The sequence below is a fragment of the Hemitrygon akajei genome, chromosome 14 (assembly GCF_048418815.1).
Source record: "Hemitrygon akajei chromosome 14, sHemAka1.3, whole genome shotgun sequence".
NCBI lineage: Eukaryota > Metazoa > Chordata > Chondrichthyes > Myliobatiformes > Dasyatidae > Hemitrygon > Hemitrygon akajei.
Window position 1 is genome coordinate 95,000,507 of NC_133137.1, and position 22,281 is coordinate 95,022,787.

Below are 22,281 nucleotides of genomic sequence, written 5' to 3' on the forward strand. Positions count from 1 at the left end.
TGGGAGCAAGATCACTGCTGCATTTGGTTATGTTTTTATTATACAGTATATAACTCGTCATTATATATAAATTTTTGGAAGAGAGAAATCTGTTTGAAAAGATTCATTGACTATTTCTTCCACATAGTGATTTTGATGAAATTCTAAAGCAACTGCATTGGCCTTTCATTGGACCCCAGCAGTCCCAGACTCTCGCACTGGCATCAGTGGGTAATTCAACAGAACTCAACAACAACTTAGAAACACTATTCATTCAGCTCCTCAAGCTGCAGACATCGTATCCTTTTTTCAGTTATGCTAACAAAATTATCTTACTTAAATATGGAATTACTTCCAAATCACAAGTTGCTGGAAAAATATAAAAATACCGTAGATTCCGGACTACAGAGCGCACCTGATTTTAAGCCGCTGGCACTAATTTTAGAAATAAAATCATTTTTTTAAATGTAAAGGCCGCACCGGATTTTAGGCCGCACCGGATTTTCGGCCGCAGGTGTCCCACGTTGTAATATGAGATATTTACACAGAAAGATATTACACGTGAGGATTTTTTTAACTTTTAATTAAATCCATATGGTAACAAAAACAAATACATATTGCAAATGCTTTTTTTCGAACCGTGCCCGTACGCGGCTACTTTTAAATATACGTTGCGTATACTTCTTTACTGAACAACATTCCAATATCTCCTAACGACTGGTAAAAAATATATATACTGCAGCCTACCAGGAAAAGTTATTGATACCTTTAACTTAAAAGCAGAGTTCGCTCGGATCCAAAGCCGCTCGCGTAATCCGCTCCCCCCTCCTTTCCGTTTCATCGCAAACGGCATTTTCCCACAAGACACCGCGAAACCGGGTGTGTCGTCATAGCATCCCGCGATGTAGTACAGAAAACAAATATAGTTTAAACTAAGTAGGGTAGGTAGCACAATGCTTCGAGTGTTTTCCATGTTGATGAGGGTGAGTACAAATGACTGATTTACAATAATTTAATTGTGAAAGTGCGCTTGATTTATCGTACAATTTCATTGGACCTCTGTGAACTACTCATCAATTTTATTGGTCTACTGTTACGAGGCAAAATGTTTACGAGGCGGCATGAAAAAAACCTTGCATTAGCCGCTCTGGATTATTGGCCGCAAAGTTCAAAGCTGTTCAAAATGTGGGAAAAAAGTAGCGGCTTAAAATCCGGAATCTACGGTAGTTCTATTACATTTTGTTATCATTAAGAACTAACTTTTAAGTTCACAATTAGGTAAACTAATGTGAGTACAAGGGTGCTCTTTTGAGATTTGTCTTGTGCCAGATGAGCTTCCATATTTCACAGTTCAAACTGACTCCTCAGTCGAACAGACACATGTGAGATACTTGAAAATCAGCAAATTCTATCTACTATGAAGGTGGAATAGGAGAAAAGATGTAAATATGCCTTATTAAGAGTGCTGCTTACATATGCAGAGCAAGCATGGGAAATGTAATAACACTTATTTTGAAAATGTTCAAAAATGTTAACCTATGTTTTAGCTAATTTTCAAAATTGCATATAGTTGAAATTGTTAATAGGACCAGCCCAGAAATACTTATTTTGATTTTACTCTTCATGGTTTCTGAAGGTTACGCTTTTCTGATGCAGCAACTACTTTAGACCAGGAGATGGTGATAAATATTTGTCAGTCATATCGTGCTGTTGCCGAAAGCTTGTGTTGGAATTTCTTGAAAGTCAAAAAAAAATGCAGATGTTGCGAACACTAAGCATCTGATTGCTTAGTTCATCATAAATAATGCCCAAACAGCACTTTGGTCTCAGGTTTTGGGTTTTATTGGTTGCCTTTTATTTTTCAGTTTACAGTATAAGAAGAGTCATTTTTCTGCTTTATTCAACTGTTAGATTTTATTGTTATTTATTAACAACTGTAGTGCAACTATCTTTAATGAAGTAATTATATATAAGCATTTCTGGAAAAATAACCTGTATTTTTGCAAGTACACGGTGCCTTTCACTGACGTTTTTAGGAGTTTTTAAAAATATCCTTTTTGAATTGGGCTGAAATTAACCTTAACTTATTGATGCAGAGATGAACTAATAACTAAACAGAAGCAGTTACCAGAGAAGTATGATATTCCACCGTCTCTGCCTATTGCAATTCCCATTCAGCTTATGTTACTACCACTACAGAAGAGATTTAAATACCATTTTTCTGGCAACAGACAAACAAATATGCTAACTAAGGTTTAAAATTTTTTGAAACTTATATTTGATATAAAATAATGTAATGAATTCTATTATAGCCAGAATTACCTCTTTCAAATTTTAAATTTACTATCTCCATCTGTTCTTTGTGAGGTTATAATTTTTGCCATTTGAAGATCTAGACAAGGTGCTCTTAAAAATTCCTACCACCAAGTACATCTTTACCTCTGCTTTCTGCAGAGATCACTCCTTCCACGATTCCCTTGTCCACTCATCCCTCCCCACTTATCTCCTTCATGACACAACCCCTGCAAGCAACAGAAATCCTACTCCTGCGCATTCACCTCCTCCCTCACTTTCATTCAGGGCCCCAAGCAGTCCTTCCAGGTAAGGCAGCACTTCACCTACGAATCTGTTGGGGTCAGTTACTGTATCCAGTGCTTCTGATGTGGCCTTCTCTACATTAGTGAGATCTCCCATAGCAGCTTTATTGAACACCTGGTTTCCTAGTTGCCAAGCATTTTAATTCCAATCCCCATTCCCATTCTGACATGTCACTTCATGCACCTTCTACTGCCATAATGAGGCCACTCTCAAGTTGGAGGAGCGACACCTCATATTCTGCCTGGGTAGCCTCTATCTTAATGGCACAAACATTGATTTCTCTAACTTGCGGTAATTTTTCTCTTCCCCCTTCATTTTTCTTCCATTGGCCACCCCCCTCCCCACACTCTGGCTCCCCTTTTACTCCTACTCTTCTCACCTACCTGTCACCTCCTGATGTCACTGCTCCATCCTTTTCTCCCATGGTCCACTCTCCTCTCACAGCATTTCCTTCTTCTCCAGCCATTCACCTTTTCCTCCTATCACTTTGCAACTCATGTTCTCACAGCCCAAAACTAAACCAACAGTTTGGCAGTTTTCAACTTATTAAATGATACATTGGTCTCTATCAACAAAATTCCACTTGGTAAACTGTTCCTTTCTCAACAGCTTATAGGGAAATAAGTGCAGAAATTGTCTGAGAACTGACATAAACTTGATGGACCAAATGGCTTCATTTTGTGTCATTACAGAGTATGTAAAAAATGAAATGCAAAATGAAGATTTGACTAATATTTGTTTCACGAGTCACTATGTAAACTTCATTCATTTAAATAAAAGCTTGGATTTCTTGTTCACTGCCTTTGCTTCAGTAAATGTTCCAATAGCTTACATTTTCCTCGAGTCAATATGCAGAAGAAAATACCGTCATTTTTGGACATATTTCATAAAAAATATTTCTACATTAATATAAATGTACAGTGCTGATTTATATTTGTCATTATAGTACTTTAACTAGTTATTTTGAACTGAGTAACTTTCAGTAAAGTTAATTCCAGTGACAATGTATGGAATTTTTAACCTAGCTTCTACTGAGAACTGTATGCTGCTTGCTTTTGAATTGTGTTAACCCACATTCTAAAAGTTGTGCTAAGTTCGAATCTTAATATTAAGTGTATTTTAAGCATCAGGAATATTGTTGGAACTGGTAAAATACAAGTTACTTTCTATTTCTGCAGCCAGAGTGGTATCTGACGCAGGTGCTAATGTGGATTGGAAACCATACCAAGTTTTTGGAACAGAAAATTCAGCCCATTATAGATAAAACAGGCTCTTCTTTAGATGCCAGGGTAAGTTTTTATATAGTTTTATATAGAGAATTAAGATTTCTAGCCATCAGTTATATTGGAGTTATGAATTTTTAAAGCACCAAAACAGATCTTTCAGTCCACCAGTTCCATGCTGAGCACAGATAACCATTTGCACTAATCTTGCATTGATCCTATTTTATTTTGCCAACATTCCCATCAACTTCCCCGAGATTTCACCACTCAGCTACACACTTGGAAAAATTAACTTATGAATGGGCCTGTCCTTGGAGGGCACTCAGAAATCCCCTGCAATCACAGGGGAAGTGTACAAACACCACAGAGCACCAGAGGTCAGTATTGAACCTGCATTATTGGAGCTAAGAGGCAGGTACTGTGGCGGATTACTGTTAATACCGTTTTTTATAAAAATTATCTTAAGATTTTTAAGCGTATAAACTAGATGTTACACAATTTTATTGTTGAATGACAAAGGAAGTATATGATAAAAGTTAGAAAATGAGTTGTTTGAGTTATGGAAAAGATAGTTTATTCATTTATCCCTTAAAAATTCTCTTCCAAGATATTTCAAATTAGTGAGAATGTTCTGTGAGGATAATTTATTTCTCAATCCAGCATTTTATTTCCTTTGAACCTTTGCATAAACGTGCTCCAACCATATTTCTGTTATTAAATTCTTAGAAACACGTTTTATAAAAATTATTCTGAATTTGAGTACTTACATTATGAGGTCTTCCACGAGTTGGGGTTGACCATGAATATCGCATCCTAGCTGTCTACGTGATATGTAAAGCAGGGCAGTAGGATATAAAGAGCAAGTTGTTCCCCATGTTGCAGGCTTCCTCTCTTAATGCGGCTGGTGAATTCAAGGGAAGGGCAGCGGCTGATACAGTTTGGAACCAGTGGCATCACCGGAGTTGCCTGTCAACATTGAACTCAACATCGGATTGCCTTGGGGACTCCAGCTCCCGATCTTTACCTCTAGGTTTACTCCCGAAGCCTTTGCTATGAGTGGGTATAGCCACAAGGAAGCGGAGGTTTAGGATGAGCATTTTCCTTCTAGATGAGCTGCCAACCAGGGCTGACGAGCCCCATATGCCTGAAGAGACTCGTATTAAGAAACCAGTCACCTGCTTTTGCCCCTTCTTCTGCCTGTAGAAATGGTTCCACCAGACTTAGTGGCTTAGTAGCTAAGCTACGTACGAAGGCTAGGAGGTGGATTTGGTTGTCAGAGGCTATTTGAGACACACACCATTGGGAGCATTTAATAGGTAGTGGGAACTTATCCCCACTATTCCGACGGCTATGACAATGTAAAGGAACCACTTTCTTTAGCAATATTTATAATATGCTTAATCACCTGAACAAATGGCAGCCTTTGAATTGATTTTCAATTATTCATTTTTTGAATAATGAAGTCATTATTCAAATTTTGAAATAAAAATTGAAAGAGATTGGTCAACTGAATTGGATTACATTACACTTGCAGGAAGAGAAACAGAGTAAATGTTTTAAGTTGAAAAAACTTTGTCAGTTCTAACAAAGTATCTTCAACTTAAAATATAAATTCTATTTCTCATCCCGCAAACGTGGGCTGAGTATTCCCAGCATTTTCTGTTTTTATTTTGGGTTTCCACCATCAGCTATTTTTTTTCTTTATTTTTATTTTCCATTGGTGATGCTTTTTTAAATAATACATGTTATTTACACAGCTATAAAAATAGTATATAAAAATCTACAATCACATAAAGTATTATCAGGTTACTGTGTACTTTAACCTCCAAATACTTGGCAGTATTTAGTCTTAATTTATTCAAATAACATGTTTCCACCTGTCCTTGTTATTTAGCTGGAGTTCTCACGGGGTCTTGTAATGCTGGTTTTGGAGAAGATGTCTGCTGATATTCCAAGGCTCCTCTATGATGATAGCCTATTTTGTCACATGGTGGATGAAATATTGTTATTTGAAAAAGAACTGCGTAGTGCCCATGGCTATCTTAGCAGCCTCCCAAGCTGTATGCACATCCTCTCAGAAGAGACCTGCTTTCAGAAATGGTTGACAGTGGAAAGAAAATGTAAGCATTCACATGGACTGTTGTAGAAGAGTAATTCTCTTTTTTCCCATAGGACATTTACTATATTTTGCATGATAGATCAGTTGAATGATAATATAATTGATTTGTTGTTGTTTGTAACTACTGGGAGATAAATTTGAAGCATTGTACATGAGTCTGCAAGACATTACTTCCTACAAAGCGAAACCCAATAGCATGAATGGCAGTGAGGTTTCACTACCAAATGAACTCAATGCTTTCTATGCAGCTTTGAAAGGGAGAACACAACTACAGCTGTGAAGATCCCTGCTGCACCTGATGACCCTGTGATCTCTGTCTCAGAGGCCAACGTTGTGCTGTCTTTAAAGAGAGTGAACCCTCCCAAGGCAGAAGGTCCTGATGGAGTACCTGGTTAGGCTCTGAAAACCCGTGCCAACTAGCTAGTGGGAGTATTCAAGGACATTTTCAACCTCTCACTGCAACAGGTGGAAGTTCCCACTTGCTTCAAAAAGGCACCAATTATACCAGTGCCTGAGAAGAATAATGTGGGCTGCCTTAATGACTATCGCCCAGTAGCACTCACATCAACAGTGATGAAATGCTTTGAGAGGTTGGTCATGACCAGACCAAACTCCTACCTCAGCAAGAACCTGGACGCATTGCAATTTGCCTAACGCTATAATAGGTCAGCGGCAGACGCAATTTCAGTGGCTCTCCACACGGCTTTAGACCACCTGGACAACACAAAACACCTACGTCAGGATGTTATTTATTGACTATAGCTCAGCATTTAATACCATCATTCCCACAATCCTGATTGAGAAGTTGTGGAACTTGGGCCCCTGTACCTCCCTCTGTAATTGGATCCTCAACTTCCTAACCAAAAGACCATAATCTGTGCGGATTGGTGATAACATATCTTCCTCGCTGATGATCAACACTGGCGCACCTCAGGGGTGTGTGCTTAGCCCACTGCTCTACTTTCTATATACACATATGTGGCTAGGCATGGCTCAAATACCATCTACAAATTTGCTGATGATACAGCCTTTGTTGGTAGAATTTCAGGTGGTGACAAGAGGGCCTGCAGGAGTGAGATAAGCGAACTAGTGGAATGGTGCCACAGCAACAACCTGACACTCAATGTCAGTTAGACAAAAGAACTGATTGTGGACTTCAGGAAGGGTAAGACGAAGGAGTGCATACCAATCCTCGTATAGGGATCAGAAGTGGAGAGAGTGAGCAGCATCTCAAGGATCTAACCTGGTCCCAACATATCGATGTAGTTATAAAGAAGGCAAGGCAGCAGCTATACTTTATTAGGAGTTTGAAGAGATTTGGCATGTCAACAAATATATTCAACAACACCTATGGTTGAACCGTGGACAGCATTCTGACTGGTATGGAGGAGCTACTGCAAAGGACCGAAAGAAGCTGCAGGGAGCTGTAAATCTAGTCAGCTCCATCTTGGGCACTAGCCTACAAAGTACCCAGGGCATCTTTAGGATGCGGTGTTTCAGAAAGGCAGTGTCAATTATTAAGGATCTCCAGCACCCAGGGCATGCCCTTTTCTCATTGTTATCATCAGGTAGGAGATACAGAAGCCTGAAGACAGGCATTCAGTGATTCAGGAACAGCTTCTTCCCCTCTGCCATCCAATTCCTAAATGGGCATTGAACCTTTGGACATTTCCTCACTTCTTTTTTAATATACAGTATTTCTGTTTTTGCATGTTTTTTAAAATCTATTCAATATTCGTAATTGATTTATTATTTTTTTCTCTCTGCTAGATTATGTATTGCATTGAACTGCTGTTGCTAAGTTAACATATTTCACGTCACATGCCAGTCATAATAAACCTGATTCTGATTGTCTAAAGTAGTAAGTCATACTGAACTGGAAAATTGCATGTTTTGCTTGCTTTTAGAATGAACTGCGTGTCACAGGCACCCAGTGCTGATTGAACACAATTTATAATCTAATCAATCTTGACTTTCAGTTGCTTTAGAAAAGATGGATTCAGTGTTGTCTTCAGAAGCTGCATGGACATCCCAGTATAAGGACATTATGGATGTAGATGAGATGAAAGCTCCAGATTGTGCTGAAACATTCATGACACTTCTTTTAGTGATTACAGGTAAAGAAGTTACAAATAATATACTATATAAAATCAACCATTTTATGCCAGTGTTGATGTTGCACTTGAGTCTCATCCAATGCTGCTTTATATGAATAAAAAGGAGAAACCTTTATTCCCTTCTTCCTGTTAGACTTTTCTAGTGTCCTTTTAAGAGCCTCTGTATCATTTACCTTGACACCTACCAGTAGAAACAAGTTCCATATTCTTAATCATTTTAAATGAAATTTTTGTAACTCCTTTTGATCTTTTGATGACACCCTTCTATTGATAGACTTTGGATCTCCTTCAAGGTTGAAATATTCTGTTGTTCAAAAAGTTTCATTACTTTAATAATTTATTACATTTTACCTCACTTTTTCTCTCCAAAAAAATGAAAATGCCATAATGCCATTCTTCCATACCACTTATTTTTCTGCCAATTTTGTACGTGTTGTGTAACTCTCCACTGCCTCTATGCATTCAGTAGTACAAAGACCATTAAACTATACACTGTACACTACAGAATTTACACGTTATAGCAAAATTCTGATAATTGACTAACTGATCATTGTAAAATCCTGGCAGCTTGGAATCTAGTTCACTAAATAATGTTTGCTGCATTGCATGCCATTTACCAGATTCTATTTGCTGCATTCTCTGTCCACTAGCCGGGCTTCAGTTGCTGTGCTCCTAATCCACTAGCCAGAACTCTAGTTTATGTGCACCACGTTCATTTGCTGCTGCCTGCCTGGTTGCTTTGCTCCCTATCTATATGCAGCAGCACTGTTGTGCTCCCCACTCACTAGCCTCCCTGACCACTAGAAAGAATTCTGGGCTTTAAGTCCATGAGTGTTCACTTGCGCCAAATTTCCCACACCCCCTTCCACACGCGGGGGCCCCAATTCCCACCTCCCCTTCCACTCACTGGTGCCCAATTCCCACTGTGCCTTTAGCTTATGTTCTGTGAATTGTGCTGCCTTAAAACATACTTGGTTCTATTCTTCATGCTCCCTTCAAACTTCCAGTTTCATTGAAATATGATGCAACATCCTAAAATTGAAAGAAGTAGTTGTCTGTTAAACTATTTAAAAAGCAATCATCCAACAGTTTCTAATATTTGTTTGTCTGGTAAATGTGTGGATTAATGAATTTTACCACATAACAAAAGTCTAATAGCTTTTCAGTATTGAAATAATCATTAATGATTTGTTTTATGCAAAGTTAATTACAGGCATCACAGCTTTCAGTGAGTCATGTATTTGTAACTGGGAGGGTCATTTTTCAACTTCATCCGATTTTCTAAGTAACAGTGTTACTATGAATAATGTGGTCGTTTTTTTTTACCAAAATGCTTAGTTATGCGCTGAAACTGATTAAAGCAAGGTTACATTTATCTCCATCATAGGATGAAATGATGTTCGTTTTGCTGCTTTGTGTTATTCTGAGCCCAAGATGGTGTTCAGAAGGAAATTTCCAAAGTTTTGATCCAGTGACAAATTTAAATCTGAAGAGTGGTCTGATGTTTTTATTAAATTGCTGCCCTTGTGGAACTGAGAGATTGTGTATTAAAGTTGGTGGTCAAGCACTCTGCTTGACTTTGAAGGTTTATAAATTTTTTCCAAGGTATGGCTGCACTCATCTAGGAGTTGATAGCTGGTGGTGCTCACTTGAATTTTGCATGTGATTAAGGAGGTTAGTTCCAGGCACTGAAGGGTGACTATTCTCACTGATTTTTCTTCCTCAAAACATAAAAAAAGAAGCACCAATATGTCATTTGACTCCCTCCACTCTTCCCCATTCCTATTTAATTATGACTGATCTTTTACTTTGGTGACACTTCCCTAATTGAACTCATATGTCTTAAATCTTTAAATATCTGAATGTATTGAATATCCTGAACAACTGATCCTCCATGCTCGCTTGGGTAGAAAATTCCAAAGATTTACTGCCTTCTGATCCCTTATTTCGAGACTGTGATCCATGGTCTTAAAGACTGCAGCTGATAGAAGTATTGTTTCTGCATCTACCCAGTCAAAACTCATTTGGATTGTGTGTGTTTTGGTGTGATCACTTCTGATTCTTAAGAACTCCAGAGAGTTGTAGAGCCATTATGGTTAACTACACCCGTCTCAGAAATGAAGCTGGTGAATTTTGGTTGCACTCCTTCTGTTGCAACAATCCTTCCACACATCAGGAAATCAGAGTCAGGTTTATTATCACTGGCATGTGACGTGAAATATGTTAACTTAGCAGCAACAGTTCAATGCAATACATAATCTAGCAGAGAGAATAATAATAAATAAACTAAAAATTATAATAATAATAATAAATAAATTAATTGCATATATTGAATAGATTTTTAAAAACATGCAAAAACAAAAATACTTTATATTAAAAAGGAAGTGAGGTAGTGTCCAAAGGTTCAATGTCCATTTATGAATCAGATGGCGGAGGGGAAGAAGCTGTTCCTGAATCACTTGTCTTCAGGCTTCTGTACCTCCTACCTGATGGTAACAATGAGAAAAGGGCATGCCCTGGGTGCTGGAGATCCTTAATAATGGATGCTGCCTTTCTGAGACACCGCTCCCTAAAGATGCCTTGGGTACTTTGTAGGTTAGTACCCAAGATGGAGCTGACTAGATTTTCAACCTTCTGCAGCTTCTTTCAGTACTGTGCAGTAGCCCTTCATACCAGACAGTGATGCAGCCTGTCAGAATGCTCTCCACGGTACAACTATATAAATTTTTGAGTGTATTTGTTGACATGCCACATCTCTTCAAACTCCTAATATAGTCGCTATCTTGCCTTCTTTATAACTACATCGATATGTTGGAACCAGGCTAGTTCCTCAGAAATCTTGACACCCAGGAACTTGAAGCTGCTTCTCCACTTCTGATCCCTCTATGATTTGACCTGTATGGGGTACTGTTTGATTCCAGTAAGATATCTTTGCTCTTATATCCAAATGATCTTGAATAAGGTCAATACTGTTTGCCTTTATAATTTCTTGCTACAGCTGACTATTAACTGTGAGTAATTCATATATCAAAATCAGTGTTCCATCTAAGGAAAAGATCGTGTGCTCACACACTATCTTTTGCTACTACTGCACAAAGGAATTTAACTGCTCACAAAGTTGTCACCCTCTACCTCATTGGCACATTAAGTATATTTCATGATCATACGCAATCACGTTTCTTTTTCTTAAATTTTTATTTATTTATTAATTTTTAAAGAGAATTACATAAAATGAATAGAATATTAGAATAGTGAAAAATTAATATTGGCCCTCCCCCCTCCCCTTAACCCTCCCCCCCTTAGATCCCTATCTGGAAAAAAAAGAAAAGAAAAAAAACGAAAGAAGAAAGAAAGTAAAAAGATAGAAAGATTGCCTGGATATCGGTGGATCCCCACTTGCTCCATGGAGTTCAAAATAACTTTAGTTTTTATTTTCCCCAAATAACTTATAATTTTATCTTCAAAGGACCTATATATTTAATCCTATCTTTTGTAGATAGGGGTGCCAAATTTTCAAAAATATATCATATTCATTTCTTATAAGTAATTTTTTCAAGTGGAATGCAGCTATATATTTAATTATTCCAACGATCCATAGTTAAATATGAATCTGATTTCCAACTTTTTCCGGTTTCTGATGCAGATGTGTTGACAGTGTGGAGTTTGTGATGATTTGTCTGCAGATTTTAGAACTGGCTTTTTGTTTTTATTGAAGAAATTATTGATTCATAATATCAAATTCTAAAGAAACAAAGGGCATGAAGCACAAAAGAACTGCTAGTTCATTTAAAGCAGAATGGCGTAATGAAACAGTAGAAAATTGCTACACCGAAAACTCATGAGGTCAGGAGCATGCAGCTACGAGAAATACTCATGTACAATACAGAATCTGGTGTTAACTACGTGTATTGTCATGATGCAAAAGTTGCTGGAGAATTTTCAAGTGGGAAGAAGTGGAGAGGGATTTGGAAACTCTTCATTTTAAAGCGTCATTTAGCAAGCAGATCACATATGGACAGTGTACAGAAGCTCCAGCGAGAAAATCCTTCATTACCCACCATTTTGTGAGACTGTGGATGAACCGGAGTGAAAACAATTAAACCCAGAGGAAATCAAAGTTCTTATTGACAGTGTTTTGCTCGCTATTAAAATGAGTACAATAAATGAATATAAATTTTAGTGCATATTTGTCACTGGGCAAAAAACTTGCAAAGAACAAGATTTTTGCTCACACTGGTCATTACACGTTAGAGGAAACATTAATCAAGACCTTTAGGTTCAGCTGAACACCAGCATTTTTCAGTCACTCACCATTTTAAAGAACACTTTGCTTTCTTGCTTTTTTCCCCACTAAAATGGATGCCTTTACAAATTTCCACATTGTTTTCCATTTATGATTCACTTTACAACTGCGTTCTATTTGCACAACGTACACTGCCATCCAGCATTGCTTCAAAGGCAATCTTGGATATATTACAAAATGTATTAATCATTGATTATAGATTATGAACAACTGGAGCACCAACACTGATTTTTGCAACATTCCACAAGTCCAGCCTCCCAATCAGAGAACAAACTGTTTATCCCTGCTGTTTTCTTTTCATTAACCAATCTATTGCCAGTGTGTCACACCAATACCATGTGCTCTGATTTTGTTTAATAATGTCTTAGGTTGGAAACATAATAGAAAACCTTCCAAAAGTTCAAATACACCACATCTGCCTGTTCCACCTTATAATCTTCTGGTAGTTCCTATGAAGTCCCTAAGATACAGTATGTCAGTCATGAATACCTGTTGCCTGTGATCAATTCTATTGTTATTTCTGGAAAACCTTTTACTATTTCCTTAATAATAGGTTTTAGATTTTTTTTCTACTACTGATGTTAGGTGAATGTTCTGTAGTTTTCTGAATCATTCCTTTCTTAAGTACTGGAAACTCAGTATGGGAATTTGAGGCAATTTGGTATGTCACCAAAGACCTTAGCAAATTCCATAGATGTGCAATGGGGAGCATTCTCAATCGTTGCATCACAGCTTAGTATGGAGTCTCCAATATGTTGGATTACTAGAGGCTGCAGATGGCTGTAAACTCAGAAGGTCCAATACAGGTACACCCCTCCCCACCATCGAGGACATCTTCAAGAGGAGTGCCTCAAGAAGGCAACATCTACCATTAAAGACCCGCATCATCGGGGCACGCGCACTTGGCCTTACTGCCCTTGGGGAGGAGCTACAAGAGCTTGAAAACCCCATATTCAGTGTTTTAAGAACAGCTTCTTCCCCTCCACCATCAGATTTCTGAATTGTATATGAACTTATGAACGACCTCATTATTCATCTTTTGCATTATTTATTTAGTTTTGTAATTGTCTTGCATTGTACTGCATCGCAAAACATATGTCAGTGGTGATACACCTGATCCTGAATTCTGGGATTCTTTACAACTATGTTTCATTAATGAGTATCAAATCAATACCATTTTGTATTTATATGCAATCAATTTTGCCTATCTTCATCTTGGCAATTACTCTCTCTTCTACCCTCTGGCATTCACAACTCAGTGCTTCTGGGAACAATACTTAACTATAAGAGTGCAGGTGAATGGTGAAGTTCTGTTACTGAATGACTGTTGACTAGACGGAGGCTCTTTGATTACAGTGGGATCTAGGTTACAACAAGATCTGGGTTAACTGGGAAATTGAGCAAAGAAATGGCAGATGGAATTTAATTCAGTCAAGTTCAGAGTGATGCAATTTGTAAAGTTAAAGGGATGCAGCATACACAGTTTATGACAGAGGCTCAGGTAGTGTGGAGGAACAGTGAGACCTAAGCGCCAAAGTATATAATTCCCCTGAATGTGGTAACGTGTGACAAGCTGATGAAGAAAGTGAATGATAGATAGATACTTTATTCATCCCCATGGGGAAATTCAACTTTTTTCCAATGTCCCATACACTTGTTGTAGCAAAACTAATTACATACAATACTTAACTCAGTAAAAAATATGATATGCATCTAAATCACTATCTCAAAAAGCATTAATAATAGCTTTTAAAAAGTTCTTAAGTCCTGGCGGTAGAATTGTAAAGCCTAATGGCATTGGGGAGTATTGACCTCTTCATCCTGTCTGAGGAGCATTGCATCGATAGTAACCTGTCGCTGAAACTTGCTTCTCTGTCTCTGGATGGTGCTATGTAGAGGATGTTCAGAGTTATCCATAATTGACTGTAGCCTACTCAGCGCCCTTCGCTCAGCTACCGATGTTAAACTCTCCAGTACTTTGCCCACGACAGAGCCCGCCTTCCTTACCAGCTTATTAAGACGTGAGGCGTCCCTCTTCTTAATGCTTCCTCCCCAACACGCCACCACAAAGAAGAGGGCGCTCTCCACAACTGACCTATAGAACATCTTCAGCATCTCACTACAGACATTGAATGACGCCAACCTTCTTAGGAAGTACAGTCGACTCTATGCCTTCCTGCACAAGGCATCTGTGTTGGCAGTCCAGTCTAGCTTCTCGTCTAACTGTACTCCCAGATACTTGTAGGTCTTAACCTGCTCCACACATTCTCCATTAATGATCACTGGCTCCATATGAGGCCTAGATCTCCTAAAGTCCACCTCCATCTCCTTGGTCTTGGTGATATTGAGACGCAGGTAGTTTGAGTTGCACCATATCACAAAGTCCTGTATCAGTTTCCTATACTCCTCCTCCTGTCCATTCCTGACACACCCCACTATGGCCGTGTCATCAGCGAACTTCTGCACATGGCAGGACTCCGAGTTATATTGGAAGTCTGATGTGTACAGGGTGAACAGGACCGGAGAGAGTACGGTTCCCTGCGGCGCCCCTGTGCTGCTGACCACCGTGTCAGACCTACAGTCTCCCAACCGCACATACTGAGGTCTATCTGTCAAGTAGTCCACTATCCAATCCACCATGTGAGAGTCTACTCCCATCTCCGTTAGTTTGTGCCTTAAGATCTTGGGCTGGATGGTGTTAAAGGAACTAGAGAAGTCAAGGAATGTAATCCTCACAGCACAACTGACCCCCTCTAGGTGAGAGAGTGATTTGTGCAGCAAATACGTGATAGCATCCTCCACTCCCACCTTCTCCTTATACGCAAACTGAAGAGGATCCTGGGCGTGCCTGGTTTGTGGCCTCAGATTCTGTATTATCAGCCGCTCCATGGTCTTCATCACGTGCGACGTCAAGGCAACAGGTCTGAAGTCATTCAACTCCTTTGGTTGTGGTTTCTTCGGTACCGGGACAATACAGGATGTTTTCCACTGTCTGGGTACTCTTCTCTGCTCCAGGCTCATGTTGAAGATGCGCTGTAGTGTTTCTCCCAGCTCAGTCGCACAGGCCCTCAGTAATCGTGGGGAAACTCCATCCGGTCCAGCCGCCTTGCTGGTACAGATCTTCCTCAGTTGACCTTCCACCTGTGCAGCCGTAATCCTGGGCGTGGGCAAGGTCTCCTGTGAGTGGCTATTTTCCTGTGAGGGAAGTAAGCCTGGTGTGGATTTCTGCGGTGAGGATGAGATTGAGCTGTCGAACCTGTTGAAGAAGTTGTTCAGCTGGTTCGCTTTCTCCACATCTCCACTTATGTTCGCCCCCCGCTTTGCACCGCATCCGGTGATGATCTTCATCCCATCCCACACCTCCTTCATGCTTTTTTTCTGCAGCTTTTGTTCTAGCTTCCTCCTATACTGCTCCTTTGCCCCCCTTATCTGTACTCTTGAGTTCCTTCTGAACTCTTTTAAGCTCCAACCGATCACCATCTTTAAAGGCCCTCTTCTTCTGGTTTAGGAGGCCTTTGATGTGACTAGTGATCCAGGGCTTATTATTGGGATAGCAGCGAACAGTTCTAACAGGGACAACTGCATCCACACAAAAGTTAATATAGTCCGTTGTGCATTCAGTGACCTCCTCAACGCCCCCACAGAGCCCCCCTTGCAGTACATCCCAGTTAGTAGTACCGAAGCAGTCTCTCAGGGCCTGTTCAGCTTCAGGAGTCCACTTCCTAAAAGAGCGTGTGGTAGTGGGATGCCTCATCACAATTGATTTATATCTGGGCTGTAACAAAACCAGGTTGTGATCAGCTTTCCCCAATGAAGGCAGTGGGGATGCACTATATGCCTCCTCTACGTTTGCATACAGTAGGTCAATAGTCCTATTACCCCTGGTGTAGCAATCCACGTACTGGGAGAAAGCAGGTAGTTTCTTGTCCAAAGTCACATGGTTGAAGTCCCCTGTAATTATCACCAGTGCCTCAGGGTGCTGTGTCTGAAGCCTAGCAACAGCGGAGCTGATGATGTCACACGCTACCGTTGCGTCGGCACACCCTGGTGAGTTATCCACCCAAATTTGTCTGAAGACAGCAAACACCTCCTCCTTTGTAATCTGTATAGGGTCCATGACCATGCTGCAGCTTTGCCTTCTGTCTGTCTTCTGAGTAAATAGAGATACAAAAATCCATTTAAGACTGGGGTTCCCAACCTTTTTTTATGCCATGGACCAACATCATTAAGCAGGGGGTCCATAGACCCCAGGTTGGGAACCCCTGATTTAAGACCTCCCCCATCTCTTTTGGATCCATGCATAGATTACTATTCAGATCTTCCAGAGAACCAGTTTCGTCCCTTGCAATCATTTTGCTTTTAACATATTTGTAGAATCCCTTAAGGTTTTCCTTCACCCTGACTGCTTGGGCATCCTCATGCCTTCTTCCAGCCCTCTTGATTTCTTTGTTAAGTGTTCTCTTGCATTTCTTGACTACATTAATACCTTATTTGTTCCTACCTGCCTATACCTGCTGTGCACCTTTTTTTTTCTTAACCAGAGCCTCACTGTCTCATGAAAACAAAGGTTCCCTAAACCTGCTGTCTTTATCTTTTATTCGACCAGGCACATAGAAGCTCTGTACTCTCAAAATTCATTTTTGAAGGCCTCCCATTTACCAAGTACACCTTTGCCAGAAAGCAGCTTGTCCCATTCCACACTTGCTAGATCCTTTCTGAAACCATCAAAATTAGCCTTTCACGAGGAAATCTGCAGATGCTGGAAATTCAAACAACACCACACACAAAATGCTGGTGGAACACAGCAGGCCAGGCAGCATCTATAGGGAGAAGCGCTGTCAAAGTTTCGGGCCGAGACCCTTCGTCAGGACTTAGCCTTTCTCCAATTTAGAATCTCAGCTCACAGACCAAACCTATCTTTTTCCATATTTACTTTGAAACTAGTGGCATTATTTTTACTAGATGCAAAGTGTTTCCCTACACCAACATCTGTCACCTGCCCTGTCTCATTCCCTAATACGAGATCAAGATTTGCATACTCTCTCTTTGGGACTTCTGTGTTCTGATTAAGAAAACTTCCCTGAACTCATTTGACAAACTTTTACAGAATGGGAATCCCAGACAATATGTGGAAAGTTGAAGCTACCTTATGTTTCTTGCAACAGTCTGCGATCTCTCTACAAATTTGTTCCTCTAAATTACACGGACTGTTGGGTGGTGTATAATGTAGCCCCATCAATGTGGTCATACCTTTCTCATTCTTCAGTTCCACCCATAAAGCCTCACTAGATGAGTTCTCCAGTTTGTCCTGACCAAGCACTGCCGTGACATTTTCCCTGATTAGTAACTCCACCCCGCCCCTTCAATCCCTCCCGCTCTGTTGCATCTAAAATAACGGAATCCTGGAATATTGAGATGCTAGTCCTGCTCTTCCTGCTACCAAGTCTCAATAATGGCAACAATGTCCTAATTCCATGTGTTTATCCATGCCCTGAGCTCATCTGCCTTTCCTACAATACTTCTTGCATTGAAATATATACAGTTCAAAACATTAATCGTACCATGCCCAATCTTTTGATTCCTGACTTTGTTTGATGTGATGTTAATGGAAAGAGGGATGATTGCTCACTTAGCAGAAGGTACTTGGAAATTTCAGCTTGCCTTGCTGTTACTCCAAGGATAACCATGGGGGAAGCATTGGCCTTTCTCTTTCTGTTGTGTCTTTGTCCAATACATTTCTGCATTGAACGTGCTAATACAACAAAGTCTTTTCTGAGTTCTTAGTTCTGGGACTCTCTACCTTTAACTCTAGTTTGTGATGTTTGAGTTTCAGCTTTAGGTAGCCACGATGTAGTTTCATTTTAATGAATACTTGACATTTCTGCTAACTTGACTTCCTACACAGTCAAATGAAAGTTGCATTACTGGTTTGATGATAGTGAAAATATAAGAGGTACCCTGGGATGTGAAACCATAGATTATGATGTCATACAATTTTGCACCCTTTAGCTCATGGTGCTTTATTTTCCCAGTGCTGGTCTGTTAGATCTGTCACATATAGCATAGAAATAATTCTGCTCCGCAGCATGGCATTCTTGTTGATCAGGGGAGCCCTTTCTTCAAGTACTTGCTGTGATTGATCATATAATACTATTAGTTAGGCAGGGTGATGAGTATGAGGTCAAGTAAATTGTTTTCATTATATTACTTAGAAACTGTTACAAACTAATAGTTTATTTTTATTTCACAAACTTATTTTTAGTTAATTTTCAATAAGTGCATTTTATATTTAACTTAATCTGTTAAAAGGCAACATTGTCATTTAAAATTCTGCTGGGTGAATCTTTTGGTGACATTGGATAAGCCTTTTAATTTAAATTAATGTTGGTAATAAATCTGTATATTAAATTAAAATTAGAAAGCATGTGAATATATTAAATCCAAAGAACCTAACTTGAAGTTATTTGGATAGTTGATATCTTCTTTCCATTTTTTAAAAAACAGTTGCTAAATAGCTGCATTTTTACATTTTATCTTAACAGACCGATATAAGGGTCTTCCTACAGATGGCCGAAAACTTCAGTTTTTGGAACTGCAGAAGGAGCTTATTGATGATTTCAGGATTCGTCTGACTCAAGTGATGAAGGAAGAAACCCGTTCTCCACTAGGATCCCGATACTGTGCTATTCTAAATGCTGTCAACTATATAGCTGCAGTATTGGCAGACTGGGCAGATAATGTAGTAAGAACATTCATATCTCTCCAATAATTGTTATGAAAATTTGTGTTTGATAGCAAGAAAGAATACATTTGTTTCAAAATAATAGTTATAGTTCTTCAGTTTGCTAATAGAGTAAAATAGATTGGGTATCGGTTGAATTTAGTATTATGATATTGTGTAAGGCTTAATTTGTTATCATTCCTAATCATGTTCATCTTTCAGTCATTATGTTAACCTTCAATGTGGCAGGTGCTTACACATATGGTTCTGTAAATAGTGGATGACTGGCTAGTTCATTATTGAATCAATTAACCTGTAATCCTTCAGTGTTACCATAAATCTATGCTCTTGTTATTGCTGTCTCTGTTAAGGTCAGTAGTCCCTAAATCATCCTTTTATTGCCAATTCCACATTGCCAGGCTTCCACACTTTGGGAAAGATCATCAAACCAGCTCCTGGTCTCCTGCCTCAGCTGCTATCAGGTTCTGTGACCTCCCCTCAAACATTCCCAACGTGTCCTTTTCTTCCATCCCTTGTGGCTGTTTCCATGGCAGTCTAGATAAATCAAACCAATAATTTCTGGGAAGTTCTGTAACTACTCAAGTTAAGCTCTATTTAAATGTTTTAAAGTATTTTCTGTATTTTAATCTGCATTGCCCTCACCTCTCTCTGATCTACAGAAATGCATGCCTACTGACTTTGTGTGTAATTACTCATTATCACTTTTTTTACACTTTTACATTTGTCATTTGAAACTAAGCTGCATTTTAAACAATGTTCATACTGCAATTTATGTTGGACTTATTAATGTTTAACATATTTAACCATCTTATTATTGTAAATTATTTTAATATATCTGTCATCATTTTCTGGATAATAATGTTATCACATCTTTCTTCTATTTTGGTGTCTAGAATTTCAGACACTTGCTGTTACCTATCTAGTGTTTTATATGCTTAACTTCCTGCTGCTATATTCTGTGCTGTAGTCAATGAAAGAAAATATCCCATTTACCATATAACTTTTTATATACCTTATGGCATGTTTGGGCATGAACTCCAAGTTCTTCTGTTGTCAACATTCCTCAGAATTTTTTTTTACCTTGGCATGATGGTTTCTATATAACTTGCAGCTTTACAAGTTGAATATTATCTGTCACTTTATTTCCACCTGATCAGTTCTTTTTCATGAATCAGCAGTAAACTTCTTAACCATGCCTTCTGCATTTAACTCTTTAGATAGATAGATAGATACTTTATTCATCCCCATGGGGAAATTCAACTTTTTTTCCAATGTCCCATACACTTGTTGTAGCAAAACTAATTACATACAATACTTAACTCAGTAAAAAAATATGATATGCATCTAAATCACTATCTCAAAAAGCATTAATAATAGCTTTTAAAAAGTTCTTAAGTCCTGGCGGTTGAATTGTAAAGCCTAATGGCATTGGGGAGTATTGACCTCTTCATCCTGTCTGAGGAGCATTGCATCGATAGTAACCTGTCGCTGAAACTGCTTCTCTGTCTCTGGATGGTGCTTTAGAGATGATTGTTGATGAGAGTTCACCAAATATCTGAACAGGCAGGAATGATCTTGATTTAATACTCATTTGGAAGGAAACCCCAATAAACTATACATTTAGTTAAGCATCTGTATAGATCGTGTGCTAATTATTAATGCAATATTTTAAATGTATATTTGTTAGTCTCTAAACACAGTAGGTGGGGAGGTAAGAGGAGGTATGGGAGGAAGGTCTCTGGTGCAATCAAGAGACTGTTGGACTTACAGTCTTTCTTTTTAATCAATCAGTCAAAAGATTTGATATTTTAATTGAATGTAAACTGTTGGTGGAACTCAGTGTGCCAAGTAGTATCTGTGGTGGGAAAGGAATTACTGATGGTTTGGGTTGACACTGCATCAGGTCATGCAGGGTTTTCACCTGAGACCTTTCCCCCTGCAGATTCTGCTCATACCACTAAGCTGCTCTGACAGAATTTCCTCCTGATTCTAGCATCTGGAGTTTCTTGTATCCTCATGAAAATTTAAAATTGCAATTAATATGATTTTTTTAACTAGACAGATTCATTTCTGTGTAGTAATTGAGTGACAATAGATTGCAATAAATATTGAGAAACATTTGAATTTTTAATTGCTTAAGATGGGATAAGTCGTATATTTATGGTGGAATTCTATCAGAGATTATTCTCCGTGTTCAGAAATGTTTTTCCTTTTGTCTAGTTCTTCCTCCAGCTTCAGCAAGCAGCACTTGAGGCTTGTGGAGTGAATAACAATATGACTGAGTTGCAGCTTGGCCAGCTAGCATCATTTGAAAGTTCTGTCTTTGATAACATGATTGACTTGCTAGAACGTCTCCGACATGATATGTTGACAAGACAAGTAGAGCATGTCTTCAGGGAAGTGAAGGACAAAGTAAAGCCTTACAAGAAAGAAAGGTGAGTACTATTATAATACATTTTCAAGCGTATCAGGGAAAAGACTGTCACTTGAGACTTTGGAAAAGATGCTGAATGTTATAAGATAAAGTTGATATATGTAGCAGAGAGTTTATCAAAAATGTTAAATTCTCTCCCATCTGTAGTCAAGGAGCAAGTGCATAAAAATCAAGAGTTTGTGGGCATTTCTCTTCCATTAGGTGAAATGGTTAAAAATGTGTTTGCTGATGTCTTGGAATCATCTGGTGCTCGTAACAAACTTATTTAGGTCAGGGTAAAGCTGATATTCGTAGAAAGCTACACCGTACCTTCCCCCACCCACAACTTCACTATATTCTGTATCATAAATCTCTTTATTTCTGATGACATTGTCTCCACGGGCTGCTGGGGATTCATCCAGGTTTGCTAGTTTCCAAGAATGAACCTAGATATGCACTGTTTTAGTCAAGTATCATTTTTTGGCTTTGTCCTACATACTTATGTGTACTTTCCAAGTCAGAGTACTGTGTTTGGAGTGTGCCAAAATTGGTTAACTTAATGAAGACTACAGATGAACTTTGGAGACTCAAGTTTTACATGCACCATGACCTTGAGGCAACATAGTGGCAGCCACTCACTCACTGAACCTTTGGTGAAATTCACTTTGTAGCCCTGGAATTTACAAAGAGTATGTAACAGAGTATGTAGTCAGATTTGGGAACAGCTTCTTTCCAACTGTGATAAGACTGCTGAACGGATCCTGACCCGGATTTGGGCCGTACCTTC

The 22,281-nt window shown here is 38.9% G+C and overlaps 1 protein-coding gene across 1 annotated transcript in view; it reads left to right on the forward strand.

Moving 5' to 3' along the window:
- Positions 1-22,281, forward strand: part of rint1 (RAD50 interactor 1) — a 51,204-nt gene that overhangs the window by 15,119 nt on the left and 13,804 nt on the right. Inside the window, exons 4-10 of the mRNA XM_073066674.1 lie at positions 128-277; positions 2,076-2,232; positions 3,756-3,866; positions 5,695-5,920; positions 7,899-8,036; positions 18,882-19,081; positions 21,302-21,516. Of these exons, the coding sequence (XP_072922775.1) occupies positions 128-277; positions 2,076-2,232; positions 3,756-3,866; positions 5,695-5,920; positions 7,899-8,036; positions 18,882-19,081; positions 21,302-21,516 (1,197 nt within the window). The remainder of the gene's footprint in view (positions 1-127; positions 278-2,075; positions 2,233-3,755; positions 3,867-5,694; positions 5,921-7,898; positions 8,037-18,881; positions 19,082-21,301; positions 21,517-22,281) is intronic.